Below are 21,436 nucleotides of genomic sequence, written 5' to 3'. Positions count from 1 at the left end.
TGTGATTATAATAAAAACAAAAACGCGACTGCTTATAAATAAAGCCCATGTTAATCTCAAAAGTTGACGAATCCAACGACACTTCGTTTATGTTAAAATCCGAAAAAAAATTAAAGAACGTAACATACATACTCGTACATACATACGCGCGTAAACATAACGCTCTGCATTCGGAAAAAAATATCTAGTCCGTTTTAAATTCTGTTACAACCTTATACCCATGTCGATGTCTCTCTCACCCATGATAAATCTATACTAATGTTATAAAGAAGAAAACTTTGTTTGTTTGATTGCAATGAATAGGCTCAAAAACTACTGGACCGATTTTAAAAATTCTTTCAACATTCGAAAGCTAGATTATCCACGAGTAACGTAGGGTATATTTTATATGAAATATATTTGATAAATAGATTTTGAGGCCGTACAAATTTTGCCGGGTCAGCTAGTAAGATATAAAAAGCAAAACTACATTAGGTCGTAGTGCATTCGAGAACAAATAGTAGTGGGCCACCCCGAGGGCGAAGCGCCGCCCTCCGGCAGTCGACCGCGAGCACGCCGCGCGACCGATCGTAAACTAACTCCGGAACTTACGATGCATCGCGATCTGTGATTAGTGAAGTTCGTTATCGTAAAAAGACCGCCAATCGGTAAATTTTCTAGCTTCTAAAAACTACTGAAATAGTAAATAATGTTATTTTAGTTCATAAACAATATTGGTAGCAATAGTCTCAATGCTAAATCGCTTTGTCTACGAAGTGACATTTCTTTTTACGTTTGTGCGTATATTATTGAAACGTATACCCTAGTAGGTTTTTCTATTTAAATCACTAAATAATATTAATTGTAGTACCAAAACAATATTAAATATAAGCCATAAGGTAACATTTACTTGCAGAAAAACTAAGCTAAGTTCCGAACTAACAAGATTAATTGCTTCAAAGTTTGCATTTATCGCACTTATTTATGCTATATTGTATTTTCAGAATTAGCGTTTGAAAAACAAACAACTTTAGCTTCATAATTAAATATTTGAATTAATATTTCCTATCTACTTAAATCTTTGCTTATATTTCTTAATTATAGCGTGAGAAGGCGACATAATAAAATGATATTGATTTAAAAGATAGCAAAGATAATCATGAAAGATCACCCCTATTTAAAATTGTATCACTATTTCAATAACGATCAAAATCAACGAACGATCGATCAAAGTAAAATTCCAATTACCAAAAATATTTTTCATCAACGCCAAACGTTCCGTTACTCGAAACTACTTCTCATAATAAACCTTTACTAAAATAGTAGTATATATTTCATTCGAATTCAATAGTTAGTCACATTTAATTTCTTGTAGATTTTTATAACATTTTTACGACTTCATTTCCATAAATCGTATATAAACATTAGTGACGTTCAATCTTTAATAGTTCATCGATAAACTTGTCGATTCGTATTTAATTAAAATTGAGATACGTTATATAAGAAACATAGAAGAATGATTATGTAAATTAAACGTTCGGTTGCAATGGTCGATAATTATTAATAACAAAATCCGGTAGTCTTACTCTTTCGACACATACCGAGTTGAAGAGGCCAATTTAAAAACCAATCACTTACTACACATCGACCGCCTTTTAAGGGGCCTGTAATTGTCGATTTTCGAAAATTTACATGTTGTTTTTGTTACTCGCTTTCACCGAACAGTAATTCGATTATAGAAAGAACATATCGATTATTTGATGTGTAATAATCTCTATAATGTGTTATGTATATTGAGGAATAGTGAAGTTTCGATTGGTTTTATTTTAAATCAATAATGCGGTAATTTATTGATGTTAGTAAATTTTCTAAATGGCGATGTCTTGGTCAATTTTTTTTAGAGTTTTACTATTACAGAAGCCTTTATTTATTGCTTAAAACACATAAACTTAAACTAAACTTAATAAACTAAATAAAAATAACTAACTACCAAAATAACTAAATAAAATTATAAGTAATATAAATGAGCCAGATCGCTGCCTCGTGGTAGTAAGTATTAACTTTTGTATTCAACAGTGACGATATATTTGTTGTCAAAATAAAAAATACGTAATTTCATGAACAAAAATGTGGAAATATTAAACTATTCCGAAACCCTTAATTAATTGCTGTACCAACTTTTTATCGATTTTCTTCAACAAAAACAAAATACTCAATACAAGTACCTATTCATATAGGGTTTTTCTTAGAACTGACATCTACGTTTAATTACTTCAACTAAGTCTGTGAAGTATGTATATCGTGAACTAAGTAGTGATGTACAAAAAGTATTAGAAAAAACGATTATTTGTGAAGTGTGACCACAACCCTGGCGGTGGCGTACGTGGATTTATCTAGCGTGATTGAGGTGCAGGTAATCTATTAGTTTATTTTTAATATTAGTATAAGATATTTATTAAGCTATATAACCCCGTTATAATGTTGCGCTTTTAAATTTAGTTGCAATTTCGGGCTCGTAGACTACGCTTGCCTAGTTTAAAAGGCAGAAATGTACTCGGGTAGCCCTTTACGTTTTGAGATTTTTGTCTATGTTTTTTCGAAGTTATATTTATGAGCAGCAGTTGGGCAATAGAAGGGTTGATGAAGAAATTATCATCATGAACCTACTTCTTATTTAAAGGTAGTACAACCCTTTGCGGTTCGAATCCGGCGGCAACACCGCCACACCTATTTCTTCCTCATAACAGCAATATAAAACGCTGCTTTGTTCTGGTTTGAAGGGTGTGGTAAGGGAGACATACTTTTCCAAGGCGTTCAAGCTTAGTCCTCAGGAGTAGCGGCGCATCTGTGGCCGACCTCAGATAGGAATATCTAATCCTATCTGGAGTTGATTACAGAATCCATGGGCGGCAGTAGCCACTTACCATTAGGTGGACATGCTCGTCTGCAACTCCTATATTATAAAAAAATAGTAAGTGAAGTACTTGTATACCTACATAGTATAACTAACAAACCTACTTAAGCAAATAACGTGTACTTTATTTATCCATTTTTTGTTTCTTTGGTACTTGAACCGAGTGGGATGTTCCGCCTTATGGAATTCTTTACACATGATTGGTCGTATTTTGAAAAATAAATATTGGTTCATTTTATTGGTCACCGAACATTACTTCCAAAGAGCGATAAAAGAGACGTTTTTGATCTTTCATTGCCCTTAATTTCTAAAGTTTCAAGATTAATAGTTTCTTAGGATTACTTAAAACCTTTATGTAACAATTTATTACATTATCCTGTGACTTGTATCTACTATACCAATTAAAGTAAAAGAGTAACGCCTGATATTTATAATCAATCTATCTAATGCTTTGGCTACTAATCTATCTAATGCTCGTTGACTGAAAGATAGATAAAAACATAGTTTAATCCAATGAGTCTAGATGCATGAAGTTTTTCATATAAGTTCCACACTAAATTTCAAACACTTAAAAAAAGTATTCCAAAGTATGTGAAGTCTACCAACACGCACTTGGCCAACCCGGTGGACTATGGCCTAATCCTTCTCACTCTGAGAAGAGACCCGTGCTCAGCAGTAGAACAGGGGACCTACCACCTTTTAAAAACCATCATAGTTCAGGAAAGTTTTATTTCCTCCTTAAAACAGTAAAATATTCCGTCATACACAGTTGAACAAACTTAAACCCTTATTAATTTTTCACTTATCCATTGTATAAAACCAACTGAAATTGTCATATTTTGCTTAAAAAGTTAAATTTCTTGCAAAAAAAGTAAAAGTATGATTAAAATAATATTGTGTTAAGAGATGGTAGTAATCCCCCAGTAGTAGGTTGACGAAAACCACTAAGAAAGGATTTTTATAAAATCGATCCTCGATACTAAATAGGCTGAAAACTTGCCACAAATAAAGATGAATTAGTCATCGAGAAAAGATAAGAAATTGTCGACGTAGGTATGACTATTAATATGACTAAACCATCGAACACCAAAGCTCTAATTGGTAGTGGGCGTCAAAACTAAGTTTTGTGAACTCTTTACGGAAACGTGTATCGAAAATGAGCCCGTGTCAATATACCTCAAGTTGTTTGCTTGTAAAACTGTATTGACTTATTGATGGCTTCTGATCGTAATATCCTTATGATTTTCGATTCTTACGCAAAATCCCTGGATACTTTAAATAAAAAAGGTTGAAAGGTTGACCAATGGGTCTGGGGTGGTACTACCGCAACTATTTTTAGCGTTTCGGTGGAAAGATGAGGATCTTACCTCTCAAAAGAAATTACATGAAATAGCTTTCTCCTTCTTACACACCTAAACCAGGACACGGAATCTATTTTATGTAAAAAAAAACAATGATAGCCTAGTGGTTAATACGGCCTCTCAATCGAGTTTCTAGATTTGAATCCTGGGCACGAATTTCTGATTTTACAAAATTATATGCGTATTTGGAAGCAAGTGGCAATTATAAGTGCGTTAACGGGTAAGAAAAACATCCTGAGTAAACTTGCATACCAGCAACATCTTTAAAATAAAATTTTCAACAGTATCTGAAGACCATGGCCTAATGCTTTTTATTCTGAGGGGAATGGGTTGACTATAGCGATACATCTATTACTTCATATAAGAAAACTCAATTTCATATTGACGCAGGTGCCCATTGCCCATCAGACAATCAATTAATCCATAATCGTTTACTTGACACGCTAAATACCGGATCGCGTCTCAAAATTAAACTCGTCTGGTCAATTACAAACACCATTTCCATATGAATTTTCCATTATAAGTTTTTTATCATAATGGCTAAGATCAATGAGGATCGTGTAGTTTATACTACGATCACAGTACAATTCACCTGATGGTATATTGTCACTGACTTATGGGTTATGACTTTATAAAACAGGGGCATAGTCATTTAGAGGTATTAAGTCAGGAAACTCCCCGATTAGGCAACACCTATTTCTACCTAATAACAGAAATGTTAAACGCTGCTGTGTTCTGGTTTGAAGTGTAAAGCAGACATAATTTTCCGAGGCATTTCAGCTTGGTCGACCTTAGGTAGCAATCTAATCCTATCTGGGGTTAATGATCCTTAGGTAGTAATACAAATATCCAGTTGTGTGACCAAAGTGGTGACAGTAATTATTTAGCATCAGGTGGTTGCAGTCTCATGTGCTACTCTTATATTTTACTAGCTGACCCGGCAAACTTTGTACCGCTTCAAAATCTATTTATCAAATATATGTCATATAAAATATAGCCTATGTTACTCGTAGATAATGTAGTAATGTAGCTTTCGAATGGTGAAATAATTTTTAAAATGGGTCCAGTAGTTTTTAAGCCTATTCATTACAATCAAACAAACAAAGTTTTCCTCTTTATAATATTAGTATAGAAAAAAGATATGAGACGTGCGAAAACTCCCCAAAGTCGTGGCAAGAAAAAGACACCCATGGATGGTAAAAACCGCCTACCATTAAACATACATACTGCATTATACTCCTATTTTTAACCGACTTCGAAAAAGGAGGAGGTTACTCAATTCGACCGTATATATATTTTTTTTTTTTTTTATGTTTGTTCGGCGATTTTTTCGCGATACCGCTACCGATCGACATAATTCATACACCATTGTATGCGGCTAGTTTCACAGGGGGTCCCATTTCGAGGAAATTTGAAAATTTCCGCCAGTTTTCCCGGAAAATTGGAAAAACCCGATTTCATATAAACTTGAATAAGTCGAGTATTTCTTAACCAATTTCAATTTTATTTTTTTTTATATAAAAGGGTGTTTCGTTGCGGTACTTTCCTACCTTAACATTAGTACGCTCTGATGATTAGAATTTAAGTTATGGGGTGGAACTCATCATCACTACCCCTGCTTTTTACATATTTTATGACAACTTACCTTCTGCCCACTCAATTCTCATGAAACTTAAAATGAACATTGAGTGTCTTAGTTATCATGATATGATGGAAAATTTGACCTTCAACTCTTCAACCCTGGTAATGCAGAAGTGCCTCCTGCCTCAACCATACAAGTTAGGCATTTGGAACTTATGGATATTTAATAACGTCGATAAGTTGATATATATGATGGAAAATTTGACCTTCTACTCTTCAACTCTGATAATGCAGAGGTGCCTCCTGCCTCAACTATACAAGTTAGGCATTTGATGCTTATGAATATTCAATAAGGTTGATAGGTAGAGATATATGATGGAAAATTTGACTTTCTACTCTTCAACTCTGATAATACAGAAGTGCCTCCTGCCTCAACCATACAACTTAGGCATTTGGAGCTTACGAATATATGATAAGGTCTTTGAGTAGAGACATATGATGGAAGATATGACTTTCAATTCTTCAATCCTGATGATGCAGGGGTGCCTCCCATGTAAAGTATATAGATTAGACATTTGTTGTAATGAAGTAGCTAGACAGAGGTATATGATGAAAAATTTGACCTTCAACTCCTTAGATCTGATGATGCAGAGGTACCTCCAGCCTAAACTACATGAATAAGCCATTTAGTGCTTTCACACATATAACTATCACGCAGATTAATGTAATGTAATGTAAAAAAATTACCTTCAACTCTTTCACTCTGATAATCCTGGTGTGCTTCCAAGCTAAACCATAGGAGTTAGCCATTTTGTGCTTTCATATATGTATTAACGTCACTAAGCAGACACATAGGATGAAAATTTTGACCTTCAAGGTCTTAACCCTGATAACTTGGACCTTCAAGTCTTCAATTCTAGTGACTCATGGACACTGCTGGCCTAAACCACAGTAACTTGACAATTACTTCTTACAAATATAAAATACGATTAATGAATACGTTGTAGTTTTTCTTAACTATTGAATTAAGGTAAATTGGACCGACTCACTCGCAGAGTTTTACCACCTAGTTTGATTTATTTACTTTTCTGTTCCTACCTAGCCTAGCCAATAATGTAGTATCCTATATGAGATACTATCGTGTTTCGCCTATAGTGTTTCGTATTGAATTGGTTAGGTTAGGTTGGAACATATAAGACAATGTAAAACTAAGCGAGAAGGGCGCGGTAGCGCCCTGCGAGCGGGTGGTTCCAATCCGTATGAATTCAGACCTTACCTTTATTCATGATCACCTTTATACAATTTTACATAATATTAATACAAACGTTAGCATACCATCACTAAAAAGGGTGAAAAATTTTTTTTTTACAAAAAATAAACCGACTTCTATGTCACTACAAAGTAAAAAATAATTGAAATAAATGTTGGTTTAGTACATATTTCTGAAGTTGGCGCTCAATATATGTCGTTTGATAACGGCGTAAACAGCGTGTCCAATATGAGCGGTTTATTTTTTGTAAAAAAAAATTTTTCAAAAACCTAACTGTCCAATTGTATCGTAAACGACCTTTTAATTACCAAATTCGCAAATCTCTTTTTATTTTGCCGCCCAACCGTAGACTGTCATTTCGAATGTTTTTTCGGTCCATTTTCTATTTACTAGCAATGACACTGCATTTTCTGACTCACACTTCGTGATAATCCAAATATAATTCACAAAGAATAATATTTTTGTAATTTGTATCCGTGTCGATGCCGTGGGAATAAGCTCGTTTGTATTTAATATGTTTTTAAATAAACATTGTGTATTCAAGTGGATATATTGAAAAAGATAGGTAGTAAATTGACATATTATGTTTTTTTATTGATATTTTTTATTGATTTATTTGATTGATTTTTTATTCATTCAGTTTAGGTTTGTAGGCCATAATATGACAAATGGTTATTGTAACCCCGATAAGCGTCCTTATATAGGAATACTTTACAGTTTTCCTACGCCCATAAAGGTTTAAGATAATTTCTATTTTTATTTAATCGTTGTTACAGAACTAGAAACGCAGATGTCCTCGCATTACCCTTTATCTCTAAAATGAAGTCGTAATTCTAAAATTAATAGAATAATACGCACATAACATTCAAACACATCTCTTCAAAAAAGATGCAAAAAGAGCTTTCATACAAAGCCGATGTATTCGTGACTTCTCTGGTGTTGCAAATGTCCATAGGCGACGTTGACTACTTTCCATCAGGTAGTACGTCTGCCTAATCGTTAGGTTAAACAATAAAAAAATATCGTACCTCCTTATATTATTCATTTATTACAATAGTTAACCGACGCCCTATTATTTACAATATGACTATAAATACGGCAAAATTTGTGCACCTGGCAACCCTAAACAAAACAAAGGTCGTTACTCCCAGCACACATTACTATCACAATACGCTACACCTGATTGACTAACGAATCATCTCCCATTCCGTCTATTAATGAGACTCACATATCGATCAATTTATATTGCATTGTGATAGAGATATACTCGGCACATTCCGATACTGATTGATGAGATGTAACAGTAAATTTTATCGATGTCGATAATTTTCGGATGATCAACGCACTATTAAGCGTCCTAGTGTTAGAATTTGAGTAATAAAGTTGTCATGTTGAAGACTTAATATAGGTAAATATTAGTTTTTGATCATTATAATGTATTTATTTTTTCTTTTACTGTTTAATTAAAAATAACAAAAATTGTCTACGCTCATTTAAAGATATATTTTTTCTTTTTCATTGATTGTATTTTGCGCAGATTATGATAAAAATATTTCACGCAAAAACATTTACAGGAAGTTTAAAATTATAAATAAGTATATATTTTTATTAACATGCTAATGACTATTTTGTCCAAAGATTTAAATAAAAAATATTGAATTTAATATTTTTCTCTCCCGCCATTTTACATTTGCCACAGATCAAATAAAGATGCGTTCAAAAATAAGATTGTTGACGACAACTTATATGCACCTTTAACCAACTTATTTTGAAAATAAGAAAGATGTGTACACTGGCCATAGGTGAAGGTTAATGAATCAAACATTTTGAATAATGTTTCTACGATACTGTGGGCGATAGACCCTAATGTAATTTTTTATGGACACGATAATCTATCACTCTTGCGACATATGACTCTTAATTCATTGTAAGCATATCTATAAGATAGGTTTTACAAATATTTATTGTATCGACTACATATATTAATATGCCATAGATTAGTAAAGATACTTCGCCGCCTTGAAATTGAATGAAGCCACGAACAAATTATTATAGTAAGTTCTTTTTTTGAATTCTTGACAAATAAAAACATTTTTAGAGAAAATTTACGAATAAATAACTAATACTGCGAAATTTACATAATAAATAAATAATTATTTCAAATATTTTAGGGACATTTTAGCACGGAGACATGGCAAAACTTTTTTATGCAACTATTTCAATTCTCAAAACTGGGTACATTTTCTTCTTAGGAGTGAGTAATCTTTACTAATCTGCATAGAATAGCATATATAAGAAAAGTGTGTGGGCTCGTAAGTTATACTTTTTTAATGTACTGTTTTTTTTTAAGCAACGAAACTAAAAACTACAAAAAAATATGTGTTACAACGGCGCGTGCTTCTTCGCGTTAAAAAATCTAAAAATACGCTCTCATTTGTTTTCTCAAGCGGTCAAAAAGAAGGATAAGTTTAATAAATATCGCTTTTTCTTAATAAATAATCTGGTATCGTAACATGAAGACACGTAGACGACATAAACATTTATACCAGAAATATAAATTCAACATTTAAATGCCTGGCCGGGACTCGAACCTGAAACCGACCATTAAGATGACAACTGCGCCACGCGGGTCTTCAAATATGTATATAATTTAGCATACGCACATTATTTTTTTATATATTCAACTCAAAATAATCTGTCAAAATCTGTGATATCGTTAATTATATTGCCCAATCGTTAGTTATATTGCCCAATGATGTAAGGCCTACTATAATAAGGTCTACTGGAGGCCCTGATCGCCTTCAGGCTGATTATATTTATCGAAGTCATGTCCATTTTAATCATTGCTGTAAAAGTTACAAAAAACCTTATCATAAAAGTGTGTCCAAATTAAATTAATTCCTGTAATTATTGTTTAATCTGTGGCAGCGCCTACGACTTTTTTTAAATTAAGCTCATGTCTACGCACCTTATTATAAAGATAATATAAATGTTCGTTTGTATGTACTCGTAAATTTATTGAATGAAATAGATTTAACGAGGGTATATCAATCGGATAAGATTTTACGTGGTATAGTCCGCGTCAAACTGCTAGTCCGCTCTGAATTTGTTGCAAGCAGGTGTAGTCATACAATTTGCTTTGGCGCCGCGATTCATTTCTATATTGTATCTGTAATATTTGTTAAGCATATAACTGTAACATAAATAAATAAATAAATAAATATTCAGAGTTTGACTAGCAGTTCTACGCGGACTATACCAGGTTAAACCCTATGTTAAGGATTGATAAACAGATAATTAAATTGTGATGATTATAAAAATTTGATAAATGAACTACATAGACACTTGTGATACAAAAATTGTGTCGAAATTAGAGAACAATCGAAAGTTCAGTTTTGCTTTCGGTTCAGCCAGTTTCGGCCATAATATCTAGTTTTGGCCACAGTTTCGGTCACCGCCAAAATGGTATATAAAAAAGATAACGGTAAAATTCTGAGGTACATAAATGCTATAATAGATATTAAAATAGCTGTAATTCTTAACTCCACAAGTTTCTTATATTAACAAAATAATAATAATGTGAGAATAACTAACTTAACGCCCATTAATAATAACCCAATTTTTACAAATTTTTGCTTACCTAAGCTGGAAAATCGACAATTATCACATAGCAAAAGCTTTAAAAAATCTTGAGTAAGTAAAAAAAGGTTAAGATAGATTATAAATAACGGGCGATAGTAGCCAATGTCGCGTCAGATTAGATTTGTTTATAATTACAAAACATTTAGCATTCGATAAGTAATTAGAGACGTACCATAAATCTTGACGAAATCAGAGCACCTTACGACATCTATTCAGTTTATTAATTGTACAGGTGTGGCTTAATTGACTTTTATATTACCTACACACTAAACCCGGTCGTACTTTGATGTAATAATTCTCTGCCTCAATTTTAAGTAAGGATATTGAAGATAGAACCGTCTGTGGTTCCACTTCGGCAGCACCACCGCCTCACTGATATCTGCCTGATACGCCGCTACCCTTGCGACTAAGCTGGAATGCCTCGCAAAAGTATGTCTCCCTTACCACACCCTTCAAACCGGCACACAGCAGCTAACCACTGTATTATTAGACAGAAATAGGTGTGGCTGTGGTGCCGCCGGAGCCGAACCATAAAGGGCTCTACCACCTTCAATCATGAATAAAAATATAAGGATCTCATTGCCAGAGAATTCGCTGTCCTTCTGAGAAATCTTATTCTAAGAATAAGTTTTTTTTTTATTATATAAGAGTAGCAGACGAGCATGCAGTCCACCTGATGATAAGTAGCTACTGCCACCCATGGACATCTGTAATCAACCCCAGATAGGATTAGATATTTCTACCTGAGGTCGGCCACAGATGCGCTGCTACCCATGAGGACTAAGCTGGAACGCCTCGGAAAAGTCTGTCTCCCTTACCACATCCTTCAAAACAGAACACAGCAGCGCCTATCACTGCTGTTATTAGGTAGAAATAGGTGTGGCGGTGGTGCCGCCGGAGTCGAACCACAAAGGGTTCTACCACCTTCGCTTACTATATATCACTTATTTCAAAACCACAGACAAACATATAACTTTATTTATACATATACATTTTAGTTTGTCATAAAACAAACTAAACTATGACTATAACGCTCTCACATTAATTAAAGTAAGTAATTAACTATAAGATAAAAACACCGCCATGTCCTACACTTTCCACGACTTCCGGTGACTACGCATAAATTATTGCCAAATATATTAATCAAAATTAAAACTAAAGTAGATTATAATTGCACGGACAGGAATGTTTTAGGGATCCGTGCGGAAAAAACTTATAACGTTTCTTTTTTAATTAATTATCATCATTATAATCACGCAATCTAAGGCTACATGCCTGGGAGCCCCTTAAAACAATATTATTTTAATCATACATTGAAATTTCGTACCACGACCTCGTTAAAGTAGGATTCTTTTTATAATATTGCAATAAACAGTTTTGTATGAAGTCGGTCGAAATTATTCATTCTTTTTTGCAGTAAATTTACTTTTTTAAGCAAAATATGACAATTTCAGTTTGTTTTATACAATGGATAAGCGAAAAATTAATAAGGGTTTAAGTTTACATCGCTCGGCAGGAATAAAACAAAACTGTTTTAAGGAGGTCGTGATACGAAACAAAATAATGTTGATGCAATATTGGGATACAACTTTCCTGAACTATGATTGTTTTTAAAATGGTGGTAGGGCCCCTGATGTCCCTACCAAGGGATAGCAAATACAACACAAAATATATAACAACGTACGGAACTCTTGACACGGCAGACGAACTCTCACTTAGTGAGTTTTTTACGACAGTTTGTAAATCATTAGTAAGAAGGCCGATTAATGGCTCGTATGCGAAATTGAACTGAAAAATATTATTAGACGTAGCAAATAGGTATGATATGATGATCTTAAGGCCACTAACGCAAATTTAACACAAATCTTATCAAAATACTTAAATTACTATTATACAGTACCTATTACTTTAAATCGACTTAAAGTTAATACAGGTAAATTCTTTAAATATAAAGGCAAAGTTCAAACCTTTCACGGATCTTGCCTTCCTAACAAAATACCCGTATCTATAAAGCTCTACATTGCTAAAAAGGACAAGTGTCTCAGCAGAGAACAAAATCTATTTTAAATTATTTTTATAGGTATTATAAATTATTTGTATAAAAGATAATTTTGGGAAATGAATATGAGTTAGAATTATGCTATTTTTTGTGCTTCCTAAAATATAATATAGAAATCGAACTCGAGACCTCACTAAGTGTACCGCTACCTTCATCTCCCGATGTCCTCAACAGATTTACTTTCCACCGCACATCCGGTGACCGTGCATAAATTAAATTAACAAAAACTAGATCTCGACTCATATTTAAAGATTGGTTTATACTTCTAGCGAAGCGAGTAGATTTGAGAGCATTATACCATCAAGTTTATTTAAGTAACGCGCTTGTATTATGTCTGTACTCTGTGTGTTTACAAAATTCTAACTAATTTGCGTTATAAAAGTAAGAAATGTACCATTTAAAATATGGTAAGTAGGTACTACTTTTAAGTCGCTTAATCAATCGTTAGGTCAATTACTTATTGTCCCTGTAGTTCCGGGACTAGAATAGGGCTACGGTATCCCCTGCCTGTCGTAGGAGGCGACTAAAAGGGGGCTTCCGGGGTTGCGGACGGCAAGAGTGGGAGCTCGAACCGTCCAGCAAGTGACCCCGGGAAGGACGGCGGTATGTGTGGTCGCATACCGTCGTAAACATACATGGTGTGGGAGGAGCGAAAACTGCTCCCCCAGGGTAGAGCCCGTTGGGCATCGCGCTTGGAGGGCTCCGGTTGTGTTCCGTTGGAGATCCCGGAGTTCTCCAACAAGCGTTGAGGACGGCCACCGGGGGGGTTTTAGTGCGGTAAAAATCCCACATAACCCGGCGTCGCTCCCACGTCGTCGGGTACCTTTTGAAGGTTTCCCCCTCGAGAAAAAAAAAAAAAAAAAAAAAAAAGGTCAATTACTTATAAACTTTACCAACAATTCACTTTTTGTTATTAAATGTTTCTTTGGTGTAATTCTTTATTTACAAACAATAATTACGTTATATAAAAATACAATTCACATAATCAATTTAAGAATAAAAATGGTCCTAAAAATTCTCAAACAAACTTAAGGACATTATATCTAATGCCTTAAATATGTCTTAGGTATGCCAGATTATATTATTATGATGTTTGAAGAGGTTTAACTTTATATTTTTTGTACCATAACTTATACCTATTATGTATATTTGTCGCGAAGATTTTGTCTTCAACTTCGAACAAAGTTTAAGATTAATTAAAATACATTATATTAAAATTTATTTCTAAATAATATACACAAGTGATTATCTCACTGTGCACAAGCTTTACACCTATAAAATTCTTTAATCTGTATACACATGTGGTAATCAAAATACTTGTTAGATAGACGCCATTTTGTATGCCCTCTTGTGACCAAAGGGGGTCACTTGTTCATTTATGGTCATAAATTGTGACTAACATTTACGAAGTAGATACTTTCGAAATTAATTGATTGCGAAATTACCGTTAATGTCAATGTTGAGTTTGATAATAAATTAAATATATTTGGGACTAACGGTCATGTATGGAAGGACTGACCGTTCACAATTGTCTTCGATAATAAATAGATGAATAAAATCCCTTACGTAATACTTGAATGATCAATACTGAAGGTGGTAGAGCCTTTGCGGTTCAACTCCGGCGGCACGACTGCCACATCTATATCTGCTTAATAACAGCAGTGTAGCTTAGAAGGTGGTAGAACCCTTTGTGGTTCGACTCCGGCGGCACCACCGCCACACCTATTTCTACCTAATAACAGCAGTGTTAGGCGCTGCTGTGTTCCGGTTTGAAGGGTGTGGTAAGGGAGACAGACTTTTCCGAGGCGTTCCAGCTTAGTCCTCAGGGGTAGCGGCGCATCTGTGGCCGACCTCAGGTAGAAATATCTAATCCTATCTGGGGTTGATTACAGATGTCTATGGGCAGTCCATGGGCGGCAGTAACCACTTACCATCAGGTGGACTGCATGCTCGTCTACTACTCCGATATTATAAAAAAAAAACTCCACCAGCGTGATTATATTGCTTTCTATATTTCAGAGAGTAGCCGTATACGAACACATTGACGATTTTTTTAAATTTATTAAGATTTTTTATTATTATGACTAGTTTATATATCGAACTAAACACCAGCGCCACAGATCCAATCGCACAACTAAATTAACAAATCATTTATTCTCATTCTATAAACTCATATAATTTTATTATATTCGATTGAGACATAGATTAGTAAAGATTACTCACTCCTAACAAGAAAATGTACCCAGTCTTGAAAATTGAAATAGTTACGTAAAAAAGTTTTGCCACGTCCCCGTGCTAAAATGTCCCTAAAATATTTGAAATAATTATTTATTTATTATGTAAATTACGCATTATTACTTATTTATTCGTAAATTTTCTCTAAAAATGTTTTTATTTGTCAAGAATTCAAAAAAAGAACTTTCTAATAAGCCATTTGTGGTTTCATTCAATTTCAAGGCGGCGAAGTATCTTTACTAATTTATGGATTGAGATAATGAATTTCATAAATATGGCACGAGCTGTATTGCTATCATAAAATTAATAGTACATCATAATAAATGAACCCGTCACGAATCACACGTCATAGTATCATATAATTTTAATTTACGACTCAAATATTTGGAAATAAAATGTATTATAGTTTGATAATGCTTCTAATTCAAAGTTCGCGTGCCGTTCGAATGAATAGGATTATTATATTCATTATCATTATATTTATCGTCTACATATGCAATCATTCCACAGACAATATAACCATAGACTCCATAAGTCATTTGTTACGGATAAATCTGTCATAAGTGACAGTGAGCAGATGTTTTTTTTATCTGTGACCGACCTCACGTAAGATTGAATTCTATTTGGGTTTACTAAACCTTATATGCATATTCAGTAGGTCTGAGAATATATATCTACTATCTATTTTTCATACCCCTAAGTGATAAGGGTTGTTCACCCTTAACATTTTTTTATTTATATAGCAACACGTATACCGGGTCAGCTAGTTATAAAAAAAAAACTTAAATTTATAGGCGCGAATTATCTGCTGGAAGTTGGTAGTTACTGTCACCACTAGGTTATCACTGCATTTTGATCGAAAAGTCCGAGGTTCAAATCCCAGGCACGCACCTCTGATTTTTCAAAGTTGCGTAAAAACTTCAAATTTGCATACCTTAGAGATTTATAAAAAAGAAAATCTCAAAGGTATGTGAAGTCTACAAATATGCACTTGGCCAGCGCGGTGGACTATGGCCTAATCCTTCTCATTATGAGAGGTGACCCGTGCCCAGCAGTGGGACAGTAATAGGTTGATGATGATGCTGATGATGACCCTTCGATCAAGAGGCCGAGTTTCTTAATCACTACTATCACTGCTTTTTTCAAGGTTTCACCTCGTAAACAAAGAAAAGGCTATCACTGCTCTGCTCTACCATAATTAACTCTAGAACAGCCAGTCTTCTTAAATTGATGGTTAATTTGTTATAATACAATACTCTCTTAAGTAAATTGCCTCATGTAATTACTGTTGTTGATTAGATAATTAGTTAATAACATTAATTGAGCACGTGGATGTTTCTTTTAAAGTGTCTGTCTGTATGTCAGTTATTTCATTGCTTAGTTGTACTTCGATATCGAATAACTGTTATATTTGTTTTATAGTTAAGATGCTTTTAAAAATCTTTTACGAGCGATTGGAGATTCAAATATATTTTATTAAAGTTGAAATATTTGCAGCAATTATCCTGAAAACTTAAGACACAGTTTCATGTCTTAAGGACCTTTAGAATCTGAACTTCCTTTTTTTATAATATACGAGTAGTAGACGAGCATGTAGTCTACCTGATGGTAAGTGGTTACTGCCTCCCATGGACATCTGTGATCAAACTCAAATAGGATTAGATATTCCTACCTGAGGTCGACTATACCTGCGTCGCTACCCCTGAGGACTAAGCTGGACGAAAAGTATGTCTCCCGTACCACAGCCTTTAAACCTGAACACAGCAGCGCTTAACACTGTTGTTATTAGACAGAAATAGGTCTAGCAGTGGTGCCGCTGTATTCAAACCAGGATGGTTTCTACCACTTTCAAACACACTCCCATTAGGCAGAAATATGTGAATGGTAATAATGAGTATAAGTGATTACAGGAACTAACAATACACTAGTGTCATTAGGCAGAACTAGGTGATGATGGTGAATGGTGATGATGATTATGAGTGGTTACAGGAACTAACAATACACTACCTACTGTTATTAGGTAGAAATAAGTGATGATGGTGATGATGAGTATAAGTGGCTACAAAAACGAACAATACACTAGTGTCATTAGGCAGAACTAGGTGATGATGGTGAATGGTGTTGATGATAATAAGTGATCAGAGGAGCTAAATCTAGTATATTTCCAGGAGCGCCTCGGTGGCGGCGGGCTGGGGCTGGGCGGCGGCGGCTTCCGCGGCGGCGCGCAGCCCTCCCTCGCCGACTTCCAGCCGCCCTACTTCCCGCCGCCCTTCGCGCCCACAGCACACCCTGCGAGCCCGCATCATCAGCAACAGGTAATGCTGAACGTTTATGAAGCTAATAACGATCATTGATGATGCGCGTAACAAGACGATCGACATATCGGTCAATTATTATAAAAGGTTCCAGGAGTAGCATGCTGGCGAAGTCGATATCTAAATGATGAAGATAGATTTAAGCTCTAAATCTGAGTTTGTGTCTTGTTTTTATGTGTGTGTGTGTGTCGAGTATGAGTGTGAAGTGTAAAACGTCATTTTTAATTTTTAGTAACTTCAAAGTTGATTGTGTTCAAAATTCATAAACTCATGAGTGTTTTGCATGGTACAGAAATTAATTTTTTTTATGTAAATAGCAGACGAGCATGCGATTCTACCTGATGGTAATCAACCCCAGATAAGTTAGATTTCTACCCGAGGTCAGCCACTTAAGTATACATTGTGAAGAAATACGCTTTGTCCCCAGAGCCATGGCATGGAGTATAGCGGCGGGGGCGGCAGCGCGGAGTACGCGCAGCACTACGCGCCGCAGCAGCTGCTGCCGCGGCACCACGCGCACCACGAGCCGCACGCGCACCTCCGACACCACCGCGACCATCATGACATACACGCACACCATGTGAGTACCACCCTAGTACCTGTACACACATGCATGTGCGCGGAGTCAGGAGTCGACCTAAAAGTAGTAAGCTTGAGATATTGCCCGGAGCGGAAAAATGAGGGGCGGCAATTTAAAAGCTGTTAGATTACGGACGACGTTCATTTTTGTGTTTCATTGACTTATTCGAGCGACGATCATATTTTTTTTGGAGTAAGTATGTCGTATTTCTTCGCTGACCTATTCTTATAAAGGACGGCGTACTTCTGGTGGCACAAACCTACGCTACAGCACTGATCGTGATTTATTAGGTATGATTGTGAAGGTTCATTTTTGCGCGGAGGGGCTAAATATCTACACTCGTCCCGGCATAAAATATAGTAACGGCAAGTATCCTTGTAGATATCGGTAAAAGTCATTACCGTAAAGTAGCTCAGTAGCTAGATTATGGAGTACAGTCCGGGGCGGCAGCGTGAAGTATGCGCACTACGCGCCGCAGCAGCTGCTGCCGCGGCACCACGCGCACCACGCGCACCACGAGCCGCACGCGCACCTCCGACACCACCGCGACCATCATGACATACACGCACACCATGTGAGTAACCACTCTTTGTCTTAGATACAACGTGCACGTGCGCGGAGATAGGGTCCGATCCAAGTATGGCAAAAGATATTGCCCAAAGCGGCAAAGTGAGGGACGACAAAATCGAAAACGGTTGGGCAAAGTAAAGGTTTGTATACAGATTTTTCTTATGAACATTTTTTCGTCAATTTTAAGAGCGTTTGATAGATTTTGTCCTATTTCTATACAGGGCAGCAAAATTCCATCTCGCGCCACATAAGTTCAGACTGCGGCACTTTTAATGGCCCATATAAACGAACGAAAAATACGACGAATAAATATAAATGTTATTTAAATAAACATTTCAGTGAATATCACATTTATCACAACCATTATTTCTATTTTAAAACATTAAAGAAATTTCTAATATAATGCCTTATAATTAGTCACAAACGTTCATATTAATAACGTCACATACAAATATTAATAACGTACTTTTCTTAACCATCTTAGAGCAGTAAAAGCAACGAGTTACCGTACTTAAAATCGATTAAGAATCACAACAGAGCTATGTCTTACAAACTATTCACCCTCGCATGCCTTCAACCCCGGAAATCTTGGCATAGTTCGCCCGCCAACGCAATTATGTTATTAAAATATCCCAAGAATATCGTCTTAATAACCCTCCGCTTCTAAAAATGTACGCTATGCAACCTTTTTGAACGAAATTCTAAATATTTCAATCGACTTTTTTATACCACAGAGCATTAAGAAAAGTCCTGTATGAAGTTCAACCATTTACAAAATTTGGATAGTATTATATTTCTATTAGTATAGAATAAGTCCTTTTGTGGACGATCATCAAAATTCTATATAACGGAAAATAATATATATTATCATAATCATAAAAAATGCGAACTAATTTCCTTGATATAATTTTCTTATTTACCATACGAGTTAAAAATAAATATTTAGTGAATAACTATTTTACGCGCAATCAATCGATTATTGATTAATTTATTATTTAACTTACTAAATATACATTATTTTTTTTTATTAAAATAATAAAGTATGAAACTATTTCATACTTTGATTTACGGTCTTAATTTCTTATCTTTCAGTCCGAGTATACACAATATTTTTTATTATTAATTCATCCTTGCTATTTCGCGTTTCCGCAGTTTTAACATACACGTAACCAAAAGAGGATTTTCTTATCTGTGCCGCGGACGCCCGCGAATCGCACACCTGGCAACATCAGCTATTAATTCTGCCGCGCTTTTTCTGCTTCCTTTGATGGCGGCGATCGAATCAGTTAATCATTTTTTTATGTCGCGTCTGATCGATTAGAAATGTTTCACATCCAGTTAGCAGTTAGTACACATTCACGATGACTTGATAAGTTGATAGACGCTACTTACGAGTACTATTATCAGATGAAAATTATTTCGCCCAACTCATTAAGAGGACTGACATTTAATTATACTCTGTAAGGATGTGTACCTGAGATTTTACGTGGCATATTTAAGACTGCTAAGAAGGTGCCTGGTTTGGCTCACTAGCTACAAAAAATGGAATAAAAGTGTTTGTTTGTAATTGTATTAGGGTGAATACTTGCTATCGCTAGCATTACGAAATATTTGTTTTTTTGGCACTTTGTGTAGAAATTCACTTGAGTCCCAATTAATATTAAAACAGAGGTTAGAATTTATATACAACACTTATTAATCTGATTTTAAAGACCTAAATAATAAATAAAGCATAAAAAAACTACATTCTATGCCTTTTTATTCAATCATAAAAACCTGTTTCCATTTGTCTGTTTGATTATACATCTATAACTTTATTCAACAAAATAGTATTAATGACATTAAATTTTTCGGACACGAAATGCACAGTCCGATGACAATAATAAAATCTATCTATCATTTTATAGTAATAAAGCATATAACTTCATCTGATCTCTTACAACTTTTAGAGCGAGATCGTCTAATGTGAAACTAGACGCATTTTATTTGAAGAAAAATATTGTACCGATATTTCAAAGACCGTTAGTGAGCCACTTTACCGGATTAGTCCGGTAATGTCCCGGGACATCCGGTACACACAATGGGACAAAATTGAAAAGCAACTTACGGACAAAATTCCGATACACAAAAATGTATTGCCCGTAATATTATGTGTTATAAATTGTTTGCGGTTTGATAGAAATTTTATTTGTATTTATTTAGTAATTTAAATGGACTTTTGATATCAAGTAACGCTTTAATAACTTAATTTACTTAACTTACTTAATTATTAAGTATTTCATTTCTAAAGTTTGTAATTTTTCGTGATACTCACAACGTAAAACGTACCGTAAATCCAAACTGTCAAAGAACTGCAGCTCTTTGACAGATATATTAATTATATACAATATTTTTAGTTCTCATATTTACATACCTTGCTATGCTTGCTATGGACATCTCTACTCATCTTTACGTATTGTATACACTTTGCAACGCGGACCCTTAAGCGGCCGAAGTAAATGTAGCTGTAAATAGTACTGTCCAACAATAAACTACAAAGGTCAAAGTAGAACTACTTTAATTATATTAATATACTATACATACAAGTTCTAATATAAATTTTCTTCTACCAGTTATCACACGGCGGGTTCAGCTATGGCGGTGGTGAGCGGAGAGCGGACTACGGCGCGCGGGAGCAGCATGAGCTGGCGTTACACCACGCTCTGCATTCCACGGACGAGACCCAGGTTCGAATCTTATGTAGAAATTAGAACGATTGTAAAGAAACTACAAAAATGAATCATTCATTTTTTCGAAGAGAAACGCTAAAGATTGTCCAGACCATGAAAGAGTTGTATTAGATATATAGGAAGGATATGTATCAAGATAATGGATTGTTTTAAAGTAAGGTCTAAATTTTATCATGTGTATCATAAAAAAAAATATGAAAG

At 34.8% G+C, this 21,436-nt stretch overlaps 1 protein-coding gene across 3 annotated transcripts in view; it reads left to right on the top strand.

Moving 5' to 3' along the window:
* TfAP-2 (transcription factor AP-2) overlaps positions 1–21,436 on the top strand; it is a 91,600-nt gene that overhangs the window by 52,467 nt on the left and 17,697 nt on the right. For all 3 annotated transcript variants that reach the window (XM_073092071.1, XM_073092069.1, XM_073092070.1), the window contains 3 exons: positions 17,210–17,356; positions 17,784–17,936; positions 21,119–21,232. In XM_073092071.1, the coding sequence (XP_072948172.1) occupies positions 17,210–17,356; positions 17,784–17,936; positions 21,119–21,232 (414 nt within the window). The remainder of the gene's footprint in view (positions 1–17,209; positions 17,357–17,783; positions 17,937–21,118; positions 21,233–21,436) is intronic.

This window comes from Epargyreus clarus, unplaced genomic scaffold, assembly GCF_041222505.1.
Source record: "Epargyreus clarus isolate Ecla_fem2 unplaced genomic scaffold, WU_Ecla_fem_2.2 ptg000035l, whole genome shotgun sequence".
Lineage (NCBI taxonomy): Eukaryota > Metazoa > Arthropoda > Insecta > Lepidoptera > Hesperiidae > Epargyreus > Epargyreus clarus.
The sequence above is the reverse complement of the archived record's forward strand: the minus strand, read 5'-3'. Positions and strand labels throughout refer to the sequence as shown.